The 21796-nt window shown below is 41.6% G+C and overlaps 1 protein-coding gene across 1 annotated transcript in view; it reads right to left on the bottom strand.

Moving 5' to 3' along the window:
• Positions 1-21006, bottom strand: part of LOC102068404 (ovostatin) — a 25194-nt gene extending 4188 nt beyond the window's left edge. Inside the window, exons 1-29 of the mRNA XM_026796994.2 lie at positions 20850-21006; positions 20166-20349; positions 19676-19832; positions 18466-18518; positions 17555-17575; positions 16358-16526; positions 15718-15802; positions 14799-14910; positions 14331-14445; positions 14019-14128; positions 12712-12870; positions 12130-12357; positions 11750-11807; positions 11132-11277; positions 9928-10077; positions 9193-9363; positions 8689-8821; positions 7973-8069; positions 7241-7469; positions 6546-6669; positions 6096-6214; positions 5599-5650; positions 4737-4820; positions 3704-3880; positions 3117-3198; positions 2483-2639; positions 1997-2071; positions 845-1010; positions 370-590 (exon numbers count right to left, since the gene is read on the bottom strand). Coding sequence (XP_026652795.2) covers positions 370-590; positions 845-1010; positions 1997-2071; positions 2483-2639; positions 3117-3198; positions 3704-3880; positions 4737-4820; positions 5599-5650; positions 6096-6214; positions 6546-6669; positions 7241-7469; positions 7973-8069; positions 8689-8821; positions 9193-9363; positions 9928-10077; positions 11132-11277; positions 11750-11807; positions 12130-12357; positions 12712-12870; positions 14019-14128; positions 14331-14445; positions 14799-14910; positions 15718-15802; positions 16358-16526; positions 17555-17575; positions 18466-18518; positions 19676-19832; positions 20166-20349; positions 20850-20959 — 3744 coding nt within the window. The 5' untranslated portion in view covers positions 20960-21006. The remainder of the gene's footprint in view (positions 1-369; positions 591-844; positions 1011-1996; positions 2072-2482; positions 2640-3116; positions 3199-3703; positions 3881-4736; positions 4821-5598; positions 5651-6095; positions 6215-6545; positions 6670-7240; positions 7470-7972; positions 8070-8688; positions 8822-9192; positions 9364-9927; positions 10078-11131; positions 11278-11749; positions 11808-12129; positions 12358-12711; positions 12871-14018; positions 14129-14330; positions 14446-14798; positions 14911-15717; positions 15803-16357; positions 16527-17554; positions 17576-18465; positions 18519-19675; positions 19833-20165; positions 20350-20849) is intronic.
• Between the last annotated feature and the right edge of the window lie 790 nt (positions 21007-21796).

The raw sequence follows: 21796 nt of genomic DNA on the forward strand, positions 1-21796 counted from the left end.
CTCAGAACATAAAATCTGAGAAGCAGAGTGCACTTCTAGAGTTTTTTGTAGTGGGGAAGTCTGTGTTTTCTGGGGAGCTACACAGAACTCATGGGTCATCTGACAGATGGGACTTGGTGTTTTCTAGGCTCGTCCCCTACACAAATATCTATTTATTGCTAATCAAATTACTCTTGTAGGGTTTCAACCTTTCTATAGTTAAGAAGAGGGGGGAAAAAAGTATTTTGGTTGCCTAATATGAAAGTTTGGTTTCTCTCAGACAGCAATTAGAAAAGAGAAACAGGACTAGGTAGTCAGAGCCCTGCTGGAACCCTAAAACAGTGCCCCAATTCCTAGGACTAGCTGTGGAATGGAAGGTAGTTTTGGCACCTGGGTAGAAGAGAAACCTCCATAGGGATTCTGCTGCCTGATGATCCACTGCACAATCCCTGAGGCCTTGGTGAGATCCTCTTTATTCCGGTTGGGTTTGTGGAGCAATGCCAACAACACGTAACTGGTGATCTCAACATCAGCCGAAGGGGCATGGTCAAGGAAGGAGGGAGATTTGTCTGATGGAGACCTCTGCTCCTGCTCCCAGTGCTGTGAGCCATCTGAATAAACAAAGAGAGGAACCACAACTGATTACAGGTGCCACTGCTCTCTGCTGCCTTGGAGTCTCACTGCGTCTGGGCCTCTTCCTCAGAAGGACGCCCGCACATCAATGAATGCACTGCAGATTAACTCCACAGATCATTCATGTGGTTTGGCTCATGTGCCCACTCTCTCAATATTGTCAAGGTTAGACCATCAGTAAGATCTGTTCCATCTTCCCATTTCCCAAACTCCCCAAGTGACCAAAACTCACCAACTTCCTTTGCTGATTTCTGTAACTCTTCAAGGAATGATTCACATTTTTCTGCCTTGCCAGCTAAGCAGAAAGCATAGGCCATGAGTGCCTGGGTGTAAACTTCACTGATATTCTTCTCAGACGCAGTCTCCAGACAAAAAAAGGCATTTCGGATTACAGGGTACTTAAAAACAAAAAAGCATATGAGTTTAATTCAGGATAGTAGTCTTCACCTGCTCAAAAATTTATTTTCTTTAAACTTGTTCCTCATCCTGTCACTATCACAGCAATGAGAGTGGGACTTGAGCTTGTATAATGACTTCAGGAAAGAGAATACAGAATTATTCAAGGAGAGATTTCGCAGGAAGCATCAAACAAATCAAGTAGCTTTTAATGGTGTTCTTGATAAGGTTGGTCTATAGATTTCACAGATAATTCATTCTGTTTACCTCCATGATAATTATTTGCTCTGAATTTCTATAGTCAAGAGTTTGTTGTCTTGAACAAATGTAACTTAGTGGTTTCTATCCTCACTGACTTTGGTGTAACTTTAATTCTGCAATGTTGTACTAGGTTTACACCCACAAAAAATTTACAGTTTGACTCCATGTCTCCAGAAAGGATATGGAAAAGTGGAGGCTAACTCATGTATTGAAGTCTAACATATCCTCTCTAGTCACCTTTGTACTGCCAAATTTTGAAAAGGACAGATCATCTTTTGCTCTGATGGACATTTGTTTTTCCAACATACCTTTTAGCTCCATTTGTAGATTTTATAGATTTACCTCCAACAATTTACTTTTTTGACTGGGCTGTCCTTGAGGCTAAGCCAAGGTGTGTGGGTTACTACCTGTCATGTGTAGGTTTCTACTTATCAAGTCTTTTTATTGGAAGCTAAAGGAAGTCACTAAATGTTTTGTGACTGGCAAATAGAAGATGTAATCCCATAGAGGTTTGTACAGTTTCTGCTCAAAGACTGGTGGTTTAAGAGATGTAGAGATGGAGATTTTCTCTGTCACAGCAACCAGTGCAGATACAGAGCATGGTCCCCTACTCTGGGACTCTCTCCCTCTCTTTCTCTCTCTTACTACCTAGACAATTTAGCAGATGCTAGACCCAAAGCAACAGCTGGGGACCAGTTCCATTTGAGTATCAGGTAAGTCTCCTTACCGAGCTGAAGTGCCCAGCTTCCAGCATGGCAATGGTGGTGTAGGCAGAAAGCGACAGCTCGTCATCTACTCCTCCCTGGAAACAACATGGAGAGAGGAATAATCTGTAAATGCCACAGATGAGAGCCTTTGAATATCAATTGCCATGTCCCAGTTGAGAGAGTATGGACAGTTCTGCAGGCAGCCTGAAGGGAAAGAGAGCAGTCACATGGCTCTTGAATAGCTCACAAATCCAGAGAAGCCTTTTCTTATTAAATCCAAAAACATCACTACTTCAAGCTTACACTCTTGTAACCCTATCTCAGGTGCACATAACATGTAAAGCAGGTGTACAAAAGCTGACTGAGCTGAAAATACTCATTATAAGATGTGGAGAATTAGCCCTTGGAAGAAGGTATTTCAAGCAATTTATAGTTTTTGGCAGTAATCGGAGAACATATTCTTAATGAAAAAGTATAAATTTGACCAAGTAGTAATTCTCTGCTACCTTCAAGGCATTGTTGAAGAGTGTGCCAACACTCCGGAAACATCCATCTAGCTTCTGTTTGCTGGACAGCCACAGCAGGGTTTGAGACTGGACACGGTCATCAATGTAGATGAAGCGACCAGCTTGTGCAAATGATCTGTACACAAAGGCAGTGAGCCTGCAAGGGAAGGATGAAGCTGTGAGATGAGCACTGGAAGCAACAGAAGAAATCAGCCCTCCTGTTCATTCTGCTGAAGAGCATGATGAGTTACAGCCAGCATGCTGGTGCCTTGCTTTCTCTTTGTGTGCTCCTCAGAGAGAGAATAGTTAAAGGAGTGGTAGCTAGGTGGGACATGGGGAGCATGTCCATCCAGCACACTCTGTGGCTGGTCCTGTCTACAGAGCATCACAGTGCAATGGCTTTCATTTGAGACAGCAGGAGTGTGAATCAGAAAGTCAGCTGGGTCTTTAGGGATCAACTTCTTTTCATGCCCCTGGCCTGGCAGAGGATGGAGACATTTCCTTCTGTACTTCCCAATGCCCAGTCCTAGACAGCTCTGTACATCTGATTCAGCCAGTAAAGCTGCCTCTTACCTGCACCATAATAATTGAATGTAAATTCATCTCTGAGCCTATTCTGCCCCCAGTCACTTACCAAGTGTTCCCTTCCCTATCTCTGGTGCCAAAGATGCTGTAGGACCCATCAGGATGTTTGTATGACAGCTGCTTCTGGTAGCCTGCAAGAACACGGAAAAGGAAGTGCTCTTGGATGTAAAAGCAAACCCCTATTTTGCTTGCTGACGTGTTTGTCTGGGAAAGAATGGAAAGGCAATGTACATCTAACAAGCAGGAGGGGAGCTCTGAGGGATCCTATGAATGGAAGTATGGAACATCTTGTCTGGCAGAAACACTGAGAGAATAGGCAGGGATCTATCAGCTCAATGCTCCAAATAAGCATACAGGATCAGGATACATGTTGTGCCTGAGAGGGAAAAGAGAAGGGGATTGGAAGACAAAGCCTCAAAGGAAAAACATGGCAGTTGAATGTCAGCAAAAAGACATAAGATAAGAAGATAAAGGAAAGTAAAAAAAGTCTTGTTCAGGGCAAATCCTTGGGTCTCTGGGCTGTGCTACAAGTGTGTTGCCACCTGCAAGGGTAGACATGCTGCTGCTGCTGCTGCTGCTCACAGGCCCTCAGCAGGAATCTCAGCACACGTTGTAAGGGAACCACAAAGCTCTCACCGCTCACTAAGTATCCAGTGGCCTTGGATCTGACCTCCCTGCTCAGCTGCCCTGTCTTGTTCAGATAGTCCAGGACGTAGATGTTGGGTGCAAAGAGGGCCATGTTCTGCTCCCCACAGCCAAAGGGCATCTGGAGGAGCTGGTGCAGGTTCTGCATGGCAGTGCCCATGATGTCACCTGGGGAAGAGGAGATGAGAGAGGGGCATCAGCACAACTCGTGGTCACTCAAATTACCAGTAATTTCCATTTCACAGGCAGAGTCATAAAAACCTATCAGGGGTTGGGAGCCTTCCAAAGAGAACTTTGTTCTGCTTTGCAGTCAACAAAGAATCCTTTCCCTGCCTATCCTTGCGTAGTCTAAATTGCCCTTACCAGAAACACTCCTTGTTTTGGTGCCACTTCAAGCAGATACTTCTTTCTGGAAATGAAGGGAACTTACAGGAAACTTCTGTTACCAGAGGATGGAAGGGAATAGCCAGAGCTAATTATTGCAAGCATTTATTGCAAAATTAACAGCTAATGCTGCAAAGGGACGTTGATAATGCAGATGTATCACAGACCACCTCTTAGTTGTTATTTCTAGGAAAGGTAGCACAGACCCAGGAAGGGATTTCTGGAAAGAGCTTCTAAAAGTCACTAAGCAAGGATTTTATGGCTAGTGAGTCATGTAACCAAATCCATATTCTGAACAGACTGAATAGATTCTACTAGCATCTCTGATTTGTAGTTGAGTGTGTAGAAAAACACCATACTGGTATGAATCTGGCTGAGGTCATAGTCAGAACTGTGCTGCTGCTTCAGAGAAAGACTATCAAATGCACTAAATTTAAACAGAATAGTGAAGAGTGATGCAACTGGTATTTAAACTTCATCTTGCTGATGCAGAGCATTGCTGGACAAGAGGAGAATCAGTCTCTTTTCTCAAAAGTTTCCCACAGTAGGAGTGGAAATTCACATTTTGAATCCTGAAAGAGCTTTCCTGTTACATTTACTATATTTTCTTTTAAAAATGTTTTAATTATTACATATTTACCAACAACAGAAAAGGAGGCTCTGGCTGATCCTTCCAAAACATTTGTAGGTAGCTCTAGAGATATGTCTTGAATAACTGCATCATCTGTGGAGAAAAATATTTGTCATTTGTAGAGGAATACTAATTATAACAGTGAAATGTTCCTGTTACAAATTGCACAGTACAAAATTGCACACAAGTGACAGCAATAAAGTGAAACTCACAGCATTCACCAAGAACACGAAGAGAGAAGGGGACACAGCAAAACTGAAATTGTGAATAAAAGATCAAGAGGTGAGGTCATTGTCATTGCTCAATAGAAACCAGTGAAACAGGGTAAGGTTAGTGCTCACAGGTTGTATTACCTGTGACCCTTGGGAATTCATTCAGTGACACTATTGGTAGAGCAGATTTTTTACCTCTTTTAGGCCAGTCAGCAAATCTTAGGAGCTGTTTGCCATCAGCACTGAGATGGTGTGGGAAGGAACATTATATTCCCTCTCCCATTCCCACCAGAGGTGGAAAGCTGTAAGATACAGGTATCCATGGAATAGAGGACAGCACTGAACATGAGTGAATGAAACTCTGGACATAATTTGCACAGAAAGGTCATCTCCCTTTGAGAGCTTCATAGCAGCCTTTCTGCAACACCTGAGCACATCTGGGCAAGGCACAGATGCTGCCTCAGTGATATGCACCTGACCACACAAGAATTTGTTAGCAGGGAACATGTTTTTCACTCATATTACACTCATACTAGCTGTCATATGGACAGATTTGGGAAAAAAGGAAAGGGAAAGCATCAACAAACACTTCAGGAAAGAGTGCAGACTACAAACTTCCTTTTAGTTCTTCTTACAACAGTGGTACGTATGACCCTTACCTTCTGTACAAATTAAGGAGTTTTGAGTCTCTTCCCTTCTGAGTCCTTCAGGCTGCAAGGAGATGGAAAGAAAAGACACATGCAGTGGATGAGACAAAAGCATGCAGAAGAAATTCAATGTCAACATGCCACCCCCTTCCCCAACCTCCTATGTTGCAGAACAAGTGGATTGAAGCAACAGTTTACAAGTTCATGGATGATGTGGCTGCTCCTAAAAGGGAGATCACATCAGATGGAGCCCCTCATTTCCAGTTTCTCCTCTGCATGAGGGAGACATGTCAACACCCACTGATCCTCATGGAAGAGGACATCAGATGGGAGTGGACTTGGTCATAGATTTAACAGCCTTACCCTGTCCCAGACAAATGAAGGTGGAGCAATACCAGGAGTTCTTTAGGGAACCTGAAAAACTTTTCCTTGCTTTTGGTACTCCCACTGTGTTTTAGTTTCGTCGGGAAAAGGAATGCAGGACAAACAGTAAGAGCTGCCAGCAGTACCTCAACCAGCAGTGTTCTGATCTGGGTGTCCCTGTAGGCAATACTGATGTTTCTGGGAGCTTTGTCTCCACAAGCTTCATCATCCTTGGTCTCTGCAGTAATGCTGAACACCACATTACCTTAAATAGCAGCAAAAAAAAGGGAAAGAAATGGACCTCTGCCATGCAGGATGATGGACAAAGTAAGACATTTAATCAGATTAATAACATGAAGTAGTTCAACGTAATGCATGGTCAGTCACTCTAAGTGAGACATATGGGAAGAGAACTGATCTCTAAAAATGGCAATGATAAAGACACTGAAGCTGTGGAGAAGCTTTTTAATCCAGAGAACTGGGAAGAACAGTGGTAGGCCAAGCTCTCTGGGTTGGAAAAGCAATAAGTTTTTCAGGTAAGATATAAATTAGTATCAATCTTGGAACATAAAACTAAGTAGATTCAAAACACTTACCAATTTCTTTTGGGAAAATATTCCAAACATAGGTCTTTCTTTGCTTGGCACATGCACATCCATCATCCTCTGAGGAGATGAGTTTGGCTTGATAATCAAGGGAATCTGACAGTGAGACACTAATCTGAGAACAGAAAGAGTAATGCAATGGGATGAAGGTTGCTTTATTGGTGCTTTAAATGGTGCTTTATTGTCAGAGGAGGTGAAACACTCTCTGCTTACATATGGAGTTAAGTGTAGGGCACATTTAAGGCCTTGGATGATGATGATATTTGATTAAACATCCATCAGATGTAACTTCAACAACAACTTCAACTCTTGCTTCTCTCAATAGTCTCACTGTTAACACAGGATGTTAAGCATCCTATGCACACCTGATTCTTAAGGAAAAGACCCCAGTGAAACCATCGATGGCTTGCATATCTGTGGATGGTGAATGTGCAAAGCACTTGCTTCCTTTCTCTATGGATCTTGATATACAGCTGCCTTACAGATTTGGCCTAGTACAGCTCACAAGGTCTCCCTTTGCTCTGTACTGTTTGTTCTGAGAGGACAAATCCAGTCACGATAATCTGTTGTCAGCTAGAATGAGCAGTACCTCAGTCAAGAGCAGGTCCAGCCACCTGCACCAAACATTTTGCTGCAGCTTCTTTGGAGATGGGATAAGGTCTAGGAATGTGGGCAGAAGTACACACCTTGATGCAGTAGTCAAGGTAGTTGAAGACAGTGGCTCTAAGCAGGAAATCCTCTCCTCGTATGATGGAGTATGGCAAGGTCAAGTCAACAAAGAAGGGCTGCAAGGCTGTCAGGGTGGCAGGCACAGACATGCCAAATCCAGCCACCCCTTCCACACAGAAAGCGCTGGCTTTCCATTTGGTGATGGTGTCGGGGATGGTGTATGAGATGCTGGCTTTTCCAGTGGAGCTGGTGGGAATGGAGAAAGGATGAAAGCTTCAGAAACAGTAAATTTCAGATAACTTGCTTCTCAGTATATGCAACAAGTTTTGAGGACCAGAACTACCCCTCTTCTGTCTGCAGAAATCCCACATACAATCCCTGGAATTTATCACTAAAATTTGAGAAATTTTTAACCATTTAAATGTTCCTCTGCCCATCATATCCTAGAGTTTGGAAAGGCAACTCAGAATTCTTGTTCTGCAAATCTGTATTTTAAATAGACGTGTCCTACTGAGGAAGGGAATATGAGTCATGGTGCACACATTGTGGCAACAGATGTCTTTAGGGACATCTTTGGAACTAGACCATGGAAAAGAGAAGGGCAGATGGGCAGCTGATAACTGAAAAACAAGGTATTCTGGGCCAAAAAGGAAGAAGAGTTTGCAAGGGATTGCCACCTTGCAGGACATCAGAGAACATATTTAGTAATTCCTAAAGCAAGGCAAAGATATGAAAGAAGCAGTACTCACTTAATTGGAACTATATCCCAAATCCAAGCTTCAGGAAAGAATTCCCGAATAGTCTCAAGGATGAGTGCCCTCTCTCGTTCCTCCCTAGCAGCTTCAGCTGGTAAGAGATAATGAGAATTTAGTAAAGCCTGGTTCATATAATGGGCATGCCCAGAAAGGACAGGTTTGAATGTGCATGGGCCAGTATGAAGGACAATAAGTGTTTTACCATTACCTTCTGACTGAGAATATATAATATTCTTATATACACATATGGCCACACCAATGTTATTAAATGCTGCTAATATATCCCTCAGTTAGGTATAACCTGGCATCAAAGGAAAAAGAAAACATTGCTTGAAGTGTTTTGGTCTCTCATGAGCATGAGACCTAGGGCTAGAACTCAGAACACTTGACTCAGCTCTGATTACTGTTCACATATTCTCACAGTCTTTTCCAACTAGCTCTGGTCAGAAGACAATCAATGTCAAGTGTTAGTTTTGTGTGACACTGCCAATTGCCAACAATTCCCAGCATGAAACTGGAGATGAATCAGAAGTGTAGACCTGAAAGACTCTTTTGGGCATAGGCCATTAGCTTTAGCTATCTCCTTCAATGCCAGGCCAATATTTAATATCAAAACCAAAGTGGTTAATGAGTACTGTGCATGTGTGTACAACAAGAATACCTCCTCCTTTAAGGAGAAAGGTAAATCTCTTTCCTGTCCTCTGTATTACCTGATGATTTGATGTGATGTGCAGAAGCCACATGCCCTGCATTCACTACGTATGGTTGGCGCCTTACAGTCTCACCAGTGCACACAACTGGCTGTCGAACCTTCGAGTTGGTAAAAAATTTAATTCCCATATCCTGTAAAAAACACATTTTAGTGTTAGCCATAACCACATTGTAGCTGAGATTTGTTCCATTTTTCCCTCTTTCCCATTGCTGTGTTTCCAGCACAGAGGTGCCCAGAGACACGTTGGGAGCTTTGTGTGTGCTGGAAAATCACAGCAGGCACCAGAATCAATTGAGAATAGAGATCTAAGAGGAGAGTTTGTAGTGTATGAGTTTTACTAATATTTTACTAATATAAAAATATATTTTACTAATATTTTTACTAATATTTTACTAACATAAAGATCTATTTTACTAATATAAAAATATTCTGTTTGCAGAATCTAACACTACATAAGCAGAAACTCACTAAAACATATTTAAGTAATGTACAGGACATTTACCCTGAGGAATTGATACACATCTGGGCCTAATCCAGACATTACAGGTGTGTAATACAAGCCTTTGTGAAAGATGTGGTCAGATGAGACACAGGGCTCTTTGGAGTCTTCTTCTAGATTGAACCCATGGAAGATGTAGCCTTGAAAGTCTTGTAGGGGATGCAGGCTGTAAACCTGTGAGGTGTAAGGAAACAGGAACTGTGAGTATGTAAACATCAACCTTACCGGCACCATCAAATACTGCAAATTGCCAAAACTGAGATGACAGCCTGTTTGAAACCATGCCTGTTTCCTCGACTGAGAAATGGCTGAATGGCTGGGATCAGAGGGCAGTGATCAGTGGCACACAGTCTAGCTGGAGGCCAGCAACCAGTGATGTACCACGGGGTACTCCAGTACTGGATCTAATCTTGCTCAACATCTTCTGTGATGATCTGGATGTTGCAGCAAGGGTCTACCCTCAGCAAGTTTGGTGATGGCACAGTACTGGGAGTAGTGGCAGATATGCTGGAGGGTTGTGCTGCCAGAGACCAGTCACAGGTTAAACTAAATCCCAGATGAAAGAGGACTTGCAGTCCACAGGAAACAAAATCTGTTTATTGCCTACTAAAGATGGCTTATGACCAGCACGTACCAGAAGCTGTAAAACTCTAACTCAGTCTAATGATCTCAAGTGGAGAGACACTGTAATGGAGGAGGAAGAAGCAATGGGAAGACACAAGGCATTTGGCAGCTCACCATTTCCATGGACAGCTCTTTCTCTGGCCTCAGGAGCAGCACACTCTGATCCACTGCCCTCACAGCACAGAAGGAGTTGGCAGCAGCTTCAATGACCAGACTGACATTGGAAGCTGGGTGCAGCTGCTTTTCAGAGAATTCCAAGTGGACCTGAAATTCATCAAACAGACGTTGGCATGGCTGACCCATGCTGCTGGAGCTGCTCTGACTGCGTGTGTGAGTGGAGGGCAAGAAGGACAGTGGAAGGATTTTCTGTTAAAGCACAGAAGATCTGCCTGGAGGAGAATGTCTGGTCTCCACTGTAGCTGTTGGCCAGGCCTCTGTTGTAACAGGGACTTAGGCAATAAGCATATTTAGATTCTTTAAATGAAGCCTACCTCAAGTGAATTAAAACAAAGTGTGATTCTTTTGCTGTCATTATCAAATCAAATAGAAAATTATTATGACTTGACTACATACACTAATCCCTACAGTGAACAAATCATATTTTTCCTAGGTCCATGGCCCATGTTAGGAAACAGATTTTGAATCTATTTGGAACAAAATCTGTTTCACATTTGTATAAGATAAGTGGAAAAAAATAGGAGGGGCAACTAGAAACATTTTGTTTCATTTCACTTGGTTTGTCCTGTTCTACAATTTCATGCATTTTAGCTTTTAGGAGCTAAAGATTAGAAAAATATTACTGGTGAAATCTGAGTTTATAATGATGAATGAAAATGTACATTAAAAAAAGAGGAAGAAATACTTAAACCCCAGACTACTATTTTGGCTTTCTTTTCTGTGTGTATTTAGTTCTGCTAAACCTAAATTGCATTTTTCAACAAAAAAGAGTAAAAAATTTGATTGAATGATGAAGTGGGATAAGTTTAAAGTGTGTTCACTATGTTGAAAAATAGAAAGTCTAAAAACGGAATCAAACACTAGTAGAGTTTAAGCGAGGCAAGAATAATCTGGGATTTATGTGGGTCTCCTGAAAAGTTTTTAATGTTAAAGGAAGATATGTCTTCTGACAATAAGGCCAGGAGGTAGTGGTAGATGAAAGATATAAGGCAAAAGAGAAAAGAGAGAAATAAAAGGAGTAATGTAGAGAGAAGGGGAAAGAAACAAGAAACAAAACTGGAAATCTCTTGTGAATGTATACACAAAGAATTTGTATTTATCTGACAGCAGGTAAGGCTTGCTATATCTCAGTGCCTCTCACCTTGTGTTTGAAACACTTCTCAACTGGCAGTTGAACACTGTCTGCCACCAGCTCCTTGTCAGGGTGTAAGGTGTACACCAGCAACCGAAGGGCTGGAGCCATTTTCTCACTGACCACAAGGGGAATGGTGAAAGTGCCATTCTGGCCTGTCAGAGAAATAAAGGCATCAATAAGGAAGGAATATCAAAGGTTTACCGTAATAGTAGCCAAACTCAACAGGTCTGTAACTTTACCAGTCAGTGGAGCAATCTGAATATGATAAACTGAACAATTTTCCAGGAGGTGATGGGCCTGGATTTAATCCAGGTGGTCTCAGATTTATTGCAGATTTGAACACGTGGCCATATTCAGATAGGACACTAAAGCAGACATTCTGCATTCCCTATGTCACCCTTTGGGAAGATCTTTAGAGAACACTATTTGACTAATATACAATTCAGTAATTGCTGGACTAAACCTGACTTATAGTGATCTTAGTGGTAGTGCTACTGTCATGCACACAAGCATGGGTGGAGAGAGATGCAGCCCTTCCTGTTGCTGCTATATTCAACCATCTGGGTGTTTGGTTGTTTCTTTGTTTGTTTTAATGCAAAAACATGGATTGGCAACTTAACTTACCAGCTTGGATATTAACTTTAATTTCCCCGGTAAGGACAATCTTGCCTTTTGCCATGCCCTGTGCAGAGAATATCAAGACATGTATGGCTTGGCAGAAGTTGGAGGGAGAAAGCAGCAATCAGGTTCATTGTGCATGGACAGGACAATCTAAAATGAGATGATCTCAAATGCTTAAACATAAGCCTTAGGGCATGCTGAATATTCCCACTGCTGCTGCTGGGGACCTTGTTGCTGGTCACAAAGCAGGAGCAAAAGGAAGGGAAAAGGGGGACAGAGAATACCATGAAGATAACTCACTGCTGTAATTTCCTGTGGATGGATTTCCAGAGAGTTGCCCAGCGAAGCCCTTTCAGCAAACCAACCCACAACCTCATACTCACCACATAGTAGAAGTTCATGGTGTTGATTCTCTTGTATCCTTCTGTGTTTAGGACATAGTGCACAGTGATCACCCTCTTCTGCCCACATTTCAGGTGTTTCCACACGGGCTCAATCCTCACAAAACTGCCAGTCCAAGAGTAGAAGCGCTCGACGGAGAGAGACGCTTCTGGGTAGTAGGGCTCTATCCAGCCTTCATAGTGGCAGTGGTCACTAGTTTTATAAACTGCCTGAACACAAGGGGGAGTGGGGAAGAAAAGGAAAACAGACACATGTCACTAGGGAAGTCGTCACCACATTCTGACATCAGAATGATTAGTTCACATAATGCATATAGATAAGAACTGCATCTAAAGCAAAACTGGTGAGGAAAGAGTAGCCTTGCAGCAATCCATTGCATTGCAACAACTCAGATGTTTTCCTCACTCCTCTTATAGTAGTTTTTGAGAGCTCTACACAATGAACAATGATGAAGAAAGCATATTTTCATTACCAGAATTAAAACCCAATTCTATTTATTTTGGGTTCAGTTTGAGAGCAGCCATCTCTCTCTTTGTCTTTATTCAGCCTTGTTTTGTACTCACTTTCAGACTGATCTCAGGATCAAGCATTTTGGATGTGTCAATGCTAAACTGAGCAACACCATTATGATCCGTGGTGAAGTTGTCTGTATTCCTGTTATCGACATATAGCTGAATGACCTCATTGGAAATTGGAGAGTTGTCTTTGTCAACCAGCTTGATCTGTAAAAAGGAATGTGAAACATGTTGAATGTTTTTCTGTATGTAGATACTGATATTTTGCACTCCTTTGCTCTCCAAACAGCAGAATTACTTTTTCGTCTTCCTTCAAAGCCATACTTGATGACTGAAATTTCTGTCTTTGCTTTTTGGCAACTATCTGAGCTACCTTATGAGGTTTGGAACAGGAGCTTCCTCAGCACCTGCCACACCACCGATAATGTCCTCTTGTGGAGCAAGAACTTGAATGAATCATCTCTTTCCTGATCAGTCCCTTCTGACTATACATTTCCAGTTTGAAATATATATTTTCATTTCTCCCTTCCTTTTTTTCCTTCCTTAGTCTTGAGAGTCTGCTGCTGCTATTTGCAGTGTGTGAAAACTTTTTCTCCACATCTTTGCTTTAAACATTTTTCTGATTCTGTCTACACTGTCTCCACTGTTTATGTGTTAAACAAGTAACAGATCACATTAAGTAAATTCTATGTTGCTAGAAGTGAGCATTCATTTTGATTTTTTTAAAGAAAAAGAACAGAGTGGGAATGCGAACCAAATAAGAAAGTTATATAGACTTTACAGAGGGGAAAAACCCCACCTTTAAAAGACAATTTTGTCTCCTTTCAGTGTTACTGGTCCCCCTTATTTTTTAACTCATTGGCAAAAAATGAACCGAAGGAGAGAGATTTATCCCTACCCTTTAAACAACTGACAGAGTTATGTGGGTATTGTCATGAAACAAAATAATGAAAAACCTTTCTGAGACAGAAACTCTTGTTATTTCCCTGATTTTTTGTGTGTCCTAAATTCCTTTCCCTCTTTCTTCCCTCATCCACCAGTGTTTCTATTCATGTCTGGCTGGCATGTGACAGTCAGTTCTGAAGGGAGAGGCAGTGATTTATAGCAAGCTTAAAATGCAAGTTAGAGAAATACTAGCTAATGAATTGTTCTGATTTCAAGTGTTTCTGGCAGAATCAGACTCAGAATGAACTAATAGTCTTCAGCATTCAGAATTACCAGTAGGGCATTGTATGTAAGGAAAAGGACTGGGGAGAACACCCCCAACCAAACAGTCCCCTAGATGTTGCCATCATTGCTGTTATGTGATTGCCTCTCAATCATCTTCAACACAAGCCTTCCAAGCTCTTGCTTACCTGTCCAAAGTAAGGAATTCCTCTTCTGAAGTGGCGATCCATGTTCTCAAACTGTATGGTGCTCACCACCCGAGTTATGGAAATAACCTCAGCAGCTGTAAATTGCAGGCCTGGAAGACATGTCCAGAGTTAGGAGAAGATATACTTTGTCCTGCACAGAGCATCAGCAGAGTTTGCCTGGAGATGTCACTGTGCTTGTAAAAACAACCCTCCTCAGGGGGACATTCTGGTACTCAGCAAGCAGAGGCTATCTCCTATTCTCCTTCTTGACCACACCACTTTTGCTGTTTCTGCCTGTCTGGAAGGGATTACCTGTTCCTTTCTCTGTCACAGTGGCTTTCACGTCAAGGTTCCTCATGTAACCAGTGCGATGTAACTCAAAGATGTTGGAGCTGAAGACGTGGGAGAGGCAACCATCTGTCTCCAGCTGGAGGGAAGAAAACAAATCCTGTTGTCAAGAATCATAGCTTGCAAAGGGTGTTGACAATATACAGGATCCTTCTTTAGTGAATGAAGCCTTTCTCAGTACTTTCAACATGATTTATATATGTTTATGGGAAACTGAGTCACGAAAAAGAGGCATGTCAATCCTTCAGGCCTGCAGGAGGCCAAGAAGAGAAATTAGGTGCCCCAAGCTCCTAGCCAGCGATACAGCAAAGAGATGAGTAGGGACCAGAGAAGCATCAAAGAGAGAAAGCAAAATGTGATGAGCAAAGGGAGAGAAACAAGAACACGGAAGAGAGGACAAGCATGAAGAGGAATAATAATTATGTGTCATACATTTTTGGTAAATGATTGACAAACTGGGCTTTTCTTGCACCTCCCATATGAATCAAAATCCCTGCACACACTGAGCTTGACTTTCCCTTCAATAGGCTGGCCATAGGTGTACCTAGGGGAAGAGGAAATATGATCTGATGAGGTCTGTGAGCTAATGCTTGAAAAACAATCTTAAGCTAATGTGTGCAGGAATAGATCCAGGACAGCAGTGAGCTGGGAAGCCAGAGCATTGAATAGTTTCACAGGTTTTTCCCAACTCTCCTGCTTTAACAAAATAGAAAATACAACTCAGAAATCAAAATTAGTTCTTTTTCACACCTAAACCTATGAAACAAAGCTACACTTTGAACCAAATACCTCTATAAACATAATGAACAGATGTGGCAACTGACCAAATTAGGACTGTTGTTGCCAATCTTCAGCTTAAACTGGAGCTCCAGGCTCACTGAAATCAAAGCAAAACTCCTCATATCTGCTAGAGGATTGGGATTTCAACTCTGGATTCCAAATTACAAGATCTTGGTGTTGGTATAAGCAAGGTCTTTCTGAAGGAGCAAGCTTGGAGGGGGAGTTAGACAGCTGGAACCGTAAGATCCCTGCTAGAATTTAATGCCGCTCTGCTTTATGAAGGTGTCCCTCTGAAGTGGATTGTTGGGAGTAGACACATCCTACTTTACCAGGGAACCTCTCAACAGATTTACCCACCTTGTACAACACCACGTGGAACCAAATACTTATACATTAAAATGACATGAGCAGACAAATAAATGAAAGCTCCAAAGACCAAGTAAACCCCCACCAACCTCTTCTGGGGCCCTACATATTTTGGCTTCTTCTCTAAGCCATGGCTCTTTACCCAGTGCTTGGGAATTTCTTCCACTTCAGCATATTTCCTGACAACTCTGCACTTGGTACTTACAACCCGCAGACTTTCACTGTGAACTCCGAATCCAGGACTGTGAGGCTTTCTGGTGCCGTGACTGTGACATCAAACTTGGGCAGCACTAGGATAAAGAGCAAAAACAAAAAACCCAACACTGGCATATTGTAAATTTGCAGACCCTCATAAGATGAAAGCAAAAAGGATATATCTTCTTGTTAGTAATAGAGGGAATGGGATATCAGAACCCAGGTGGCAAAATGATTAAGAACTGACCAGATCTGCAAAGGGTTACTGAAGCATTTCTGAAACAATTTGAAGAGAAGACAGGACTTCTGAAACAAATCCTGTGATGTCTAGATTCCTTGCAGAGTTTTGGCAAAGAAAGTTCATGGACATAGCTGGGAAAAATTTAGTTTGTCTCATTGAAATTTGCAATCAATGTGCTGATTTCTTGTGCAGATTATTTTGCTGGCTAATTGTATGACAAATTGTAAATTTTTCTTGGGGATTTTTTACTGTTCTTTTTCTTTTTTAATCTCCCCAGTTCTTAATGACAATTAATTGAAGCTACATTTGCCAGGAAGCTGTTTGATGTTTTAGCAGTCAAGAAGGTTGCTTGATATGGGCTCATCTCTGATAATATTTCCTACTGAATAAAAAAAAGGATGGCATTTACCATATTCCTCCACATGGAATGAGTGGTTTGTTCTATCTCCTGACTTCTTTGATACAATAATTTTGTAGTTCCCCAGGATAGGCTCTTCAGTGAGTGGGAATTCCAGCTGAATAATGTTCATCTCTGACTTCACATTTTGCCACTGCAAGATCCTGTTGCCCCTTGGATCCTGAAGAAAAAAAGAATACAGACTCACGGGGTTTTTTCCCTTGGAAATCTTTTGCTACTAGCTCACAAAACCAGCAACAAAGAAGAAAACAGATCAGGTTGCTTTAATGCACTGGAGAAGCTGCTTAATGCACATGCATCAAGTTAAATTGAGTCTTTGTACTCTGATTATTCATGTTATTATTAATGTTGTTAGATTCTCATCTATTGTTCCCAATTTAGGCATTCTCTGCCAACCTACTTATTAGTCTCAATCATCAGGGAAAGTTGCACAATACTGCTCTTTCCTGCTCTTTAGTATATGTTGCTCTAGATTTGTGTCAAGAGGGGAGAGAAAGAAAATCTTCTTTGTGCTTTCCCTTCAGCCAAGTTTATCCCACACAAATCTTGGCCTTTAGCAACCCCAGCTTTTTTTTTCAGCTGCCAGAAGAAGGAAGGAAACCTTTCTTCAGCATTCACTGGGGTGGCATTTTCCTCTCAGTATATGTTATGCTAGCTAGATTAAAGAAAACTCATTCACACCATTTCCTTGGCTCTTTACAGCCATGGCTGGAAGAAAAACATGTGGAGGGCTCAAAAGATGTATGTCCTCACTGCAAAGAAAATAAAGTCCCCTGACTTCACAGTGTAACACAAAAACTTGCAAGTATGCTGTCTAGACATGAACTGCAATTCTTTTAAAAATCCCCAGAAAATGTCACGAAAGTTCTGACATAGTTAGTAGTTGTATTCACATATATTTGTTCATAGTTTTTAGCAGCACTAGAGTTTCAAAAATACATGCTCCAAAATAAGTTGAGCAAACTGGGGGAAGGGGAGAAGAATCAAAGGCAGACACAAGAAAACTACAAATTTTGACTGCTGGAATGATTATAGGTGTGCTCTCCATGTCAAGCCCAGAGCATCCTTGTTTTAAAGACTTTCTGTTAATTTCTGCTGTTTTACTGAGCAGCGAGGTTTGTCTGTGTATGCACACATTCAGTATAGGATATTCATATAAGGACATCTGCCCAGACAAATATTTCTTACCTGAATTGCAATCAAGGGGTACTGAAAGAAGAAAAAACAGAATGGAAGAAGATATTAGGTGGCTGATCAAACACAAATTGTTTTTCCTCAGGAAAAGAATATATACTTGTGAGAAGTATATAACAATATTCAGTATAATACCATTCATCAGAGATCCTTATCTCCTATTTTAATCAGTTTAACAGCAATTTTATTTCAGTAAGAAGCTTGTATAAAGGAGAAAGATGAAATGAGAATGGTAGGACAGTTTCTGATCACTCTAGTTTTAGTGTAATCTCAGTGTGTATGAGTGAGAGAGCTATAGAGCTGCACACAAGCCATGATTTGGGCTTCTTATTTGCACCAGCTCTTTTGCTACCACTGTGCTGTCTCCTGCATTACAAGTGCAGGAAAGGAGGCCAGTGAAGACCCTTCCAGTAATTTCCTTATGACTATCAGCATGAAGAGGGACTGCTGGCAGTGGAAATAATACCTCTGAGGAGATAAATAATTGTGGCAGCAATTTCTCTTTCATTTCCCCCATTTCTAAAACAGGCAAAGTGCCAGGTGGACGATTTACTGATGCCTGCAAGAAACATTTGCTGAACTCTAAGGGCAGGAGACTGAATCGTGGCCTTTCTGGTCAGAAGTAAGATAATGTCTGTGGGAACAAAGTGGAGGGGGTTTGAGCCTCTTTCCCAGTGATAACAGAAGGTGTTGTGTCAGGAATTCAAACTGCTGCACACTTGCCTTCTTCCCTGTGACTCTAATGAAAGGCTGGATTACACTGTGTGCTTAGGAAATCAGGTTAATTCTTTGGCATTTAGTCTCTGCAACATCCCTTTTTATCCACAGCAATCCTTTATGTCAAATTTGAGAAGAAGTAGTCTCCCAGCAATTTTAAATACAGGGGAATATTAGTGGTCACTCACCTTCTCCTGAACAGGTTTAAAATTTAAATCCAGGGCAACCACACGAAACCTCACTGGAAAAGCAAGAAACAGGGTGTTAGCATTGACCATAGTTTGTGTGGTTGAGCATGATGTTTTGCTTTCATTAGTACTCCCAGTTTCACAGATCTTCCAACAGTCCTGCTTGCACAGGATGCACATAATAAGATGCATCTGAAGGTAGAAGAGCCCTACACAGACTTTGATTAAAGGTGTTTTCCCTAGCATCAAGTTCTTGTACTCCTTCATAAAAGTTTCCTTTAATGTTAGTAATGAAAAGTTTACTTTCATGAAAGCTTAACCTCACAGAAAGGAATGACTGAACAAATAAGAACTGTATTACCTTTTCATAATTTGGTTTTGTCTGCTGCTTGCCCCAGCTCAAAACCAAGCCATTTGACCAATAAACAACCCATATTGTACAGCTTTGTGGCATGAAATTCCAACTGGTAAGCTTTTCTTCACTCTATGTATCTATGTAGATAGAACTGATCTGAATTAAACCAAAACTAATCTAGTCTAATGGCTGCATGTGACTAATCTCTGGGAATAAGTCTTCTTCTCTGGTTTCCTATTGTGTGTGCTAGAAACTTAAAGCCTAGAAATTAATAGAGGAATGGATCTAGAAAAATGCAGATCTGCTTAATGGCCATGTGTGAAGCATGGATAGGGGGATAGCATAAGTGCAGGAATGCAACTCTGCAAGAAAATAAAACTCTAATAAAAATCTAGAGTCCAAACACATCAGAGGCCAGAAGGTAAAAAACATGATTTTGTCTTTAACAACTTATAGTTAATTTTAAAGTAACAGATTTCACTCTTGTTGTTTAGGCTATTTTGATGCTGACCAGTGCCACAGAGGGAAGCATTGTTTTATGCCAGGTAGTGATCTAATCACCTCTACCCACTCTCCTGGCCTGTCATCAGTAATGAAAGAGCAGCAGTGATAGCTTCTATAACTTCTGCCACCAGGGAGGAAGGGACAAATGAAATAATAGAGATGATAGGATGACAGTCTCCTGACATCCTGAACATGACTCCCTAATCTCCACAGCAAATACTGTAATAGTTTTAACAGGAACTCTGAAGAAACGGCCTAGAATGTAGCTCAGCCTGGAAAACACCAGACAGAGAAATTCTGTCTGAGGAAATTGCCTCCTTAGGCCATGTTATATACAGAGTGGATATTCACCAGTCTGTCCTGGTTTGTAGATGGGTTTGTCTGTCTGCACGAAGACGATGCTGTCCGTGTTCCAGATCATCACTGACCGCCTCTCCTCTAGGCTGACAGTTCTGCCCTTGGCAGAGAAGGAAATGAAAGCCAGGGGTGCAGAGTGGGCAGGAGGAATCTGTGAAGAAAGAAGAAACATGGGGAGGTTGTTAGTCTTGAAGTAATTTGCTCCAGAACCTGTTGAACAGCAATACCTGTGACCTTGGCTCCTACAACAAGACACAATCTCACTTCAACCAACTTCATCACCTTTATGGGCTTTTTCTTATTACTTATGTCTACAAAAAATGCTTCCTTTTCTGTTACTATGATAATCTCCTATGCTTCCTTTTTCCTTTAACAAGTCTTATTTCTTTCACTGTTTGTTCCTTTCTGCGCTCTCTGCTTGAATTTTCTTGTCCTGGTTTACATTTTTTTTTTCCCATGGGGACATAAACTAAAATTAACTTACCTTGAACTTGAAGCATTGTAGACCACTGCCGGCTGTCATGGTTTTCTTAAAAATAGTGGTATTAACAGAGCTGTATTCTAGGATTACTCTGACAGATACTGTCTCATTGAGGTTATGGAACTGCAGGCAACCCTGACCTGGAGAGTCATTTTGGAGGACAGCAGGCACCATCAGGACATACTGCCTGTGAAATCCCAACATCAAAGTGATCACATTCATATGTAAAAGAGAAACAGCCTCATCAGGATAAAGCAAACACACAACACCGTTATTATTAAGTACCCACCAATTACTTTAGATTAAATACGACACACTGCCAGTGCTCCTCACTCTGTCCTGCAGCTCTGAACTAGCCCAGTCCTGCTATTGCCCCCAGCTCTTTCCCTTTTGCTCTTTATCTGAGCCCTGGGCTCACCTGGTTTTAGCAAAGAACCCTGCTGTCACTACTGCTATTGCCTTTTCTGGGCACACATCAACTCCCATGGAAGTTCTGCAATTGGTGGAAGGTCTGAGCATATGAAATGAAAATGATTCACTTGCCATCCCCATTCTGCTTTAGCTCTCCAGCTATAAAAGATGAGCCCTGGCAGTATTTAAGTTTCAGAGAAAAATCACTAGCACAGACTAGCGCTGTCTTTAAAGCCTTTTCACAAACACTAATAGTAGTAAGAGGGTGGTTCTTACGGCTCAGGTTCCTTTGCAGCTGCTGCATGCCAGAGAAGAACAGCCAAAAGAAACTTCAGCCACATTTTTCTCACTGGGAGACAGAAGAAAGAGATAAGTTCTCTTCCCATGCAACAAAACCTTGCCTACTAGTTTAACAGCTCTGGAGCATTCCTCACCCAGCGCTCCAGAGGAAAGGAGTTTGGTGTTCAACTCCTCCCTGGCTCCTTCCTTTGATGTTAGTGCCTTTATAACTGCAGCAAGGGGTGGAGATCCCAGTCTACCCTGCTCCTTGCAAGAACCTCCCCTAACACTACTGCAACCAAAATCAACCCACCATCTCCAGACTGCAACATTTCACTGCACTTCTCTGAATGTCTACACAAAATACCTCCAGTGGCCTTGTATTCAAGGAAAGGGGCTTTGGGTTTTACACTGAGACTTGTTATAGTACTGAAAAGCACAAAGTGACCTAAACCCAAGCCTGTCATACCAGATTAACGTTTGAGGGTTTCCCCCATTGTTCTTGGAATTTACCGACTGGATTTACAGTCTGATTGAAGTAGACCAATTTCCTGTATATTTGTCACCAGATTCTGACTAAAATAATACATTGACCTCTCTTTTCCCTTCCTTCATAGGTGTTTTGAAAATTGATGAAATGGAAAAACAGAGAAGGTAGAAACAGAAAGAGATCTAAAAGGTCTCAATTGCTTCTACCTTAGCCATTGAGCACTTGACAGTGTAGTTGAAGTGTGATTCATTTCAGCTCAGGATTAGCCAGTCACTGGGTCTATGGGAATTTGTTAGTCTCCCAGGTTTCCAGTTTTCACACCTGTGTGGAAGCTAATGGAGTTTTTTTATTAGGGAGAAGGAAGTTCTTCTGTTCTTTTGTTCTTTTGTACTCTGAAGAGAAAACAAAGCACTCAGGTGGGCTGCTCCCTACAAGAAAAACAATGCTGGAAAGC

The sequence above is a fragment of the Zonotrichia albicollis genome, chromosome 2 (genome assembly GCF_047830755.1).
Source record: "Zonotrichia albicollis isolate bZonAlb1 chromosome 2, bZonAlb1.hap1, whole genome shotgun sequence".
Classification (NCBI taxonomy): Eukaryota; Metazoa; Chordata; class Aves; order Passeriformes; family Passerellidae; genus Zonotrichia; species Zonotrichia albicollis.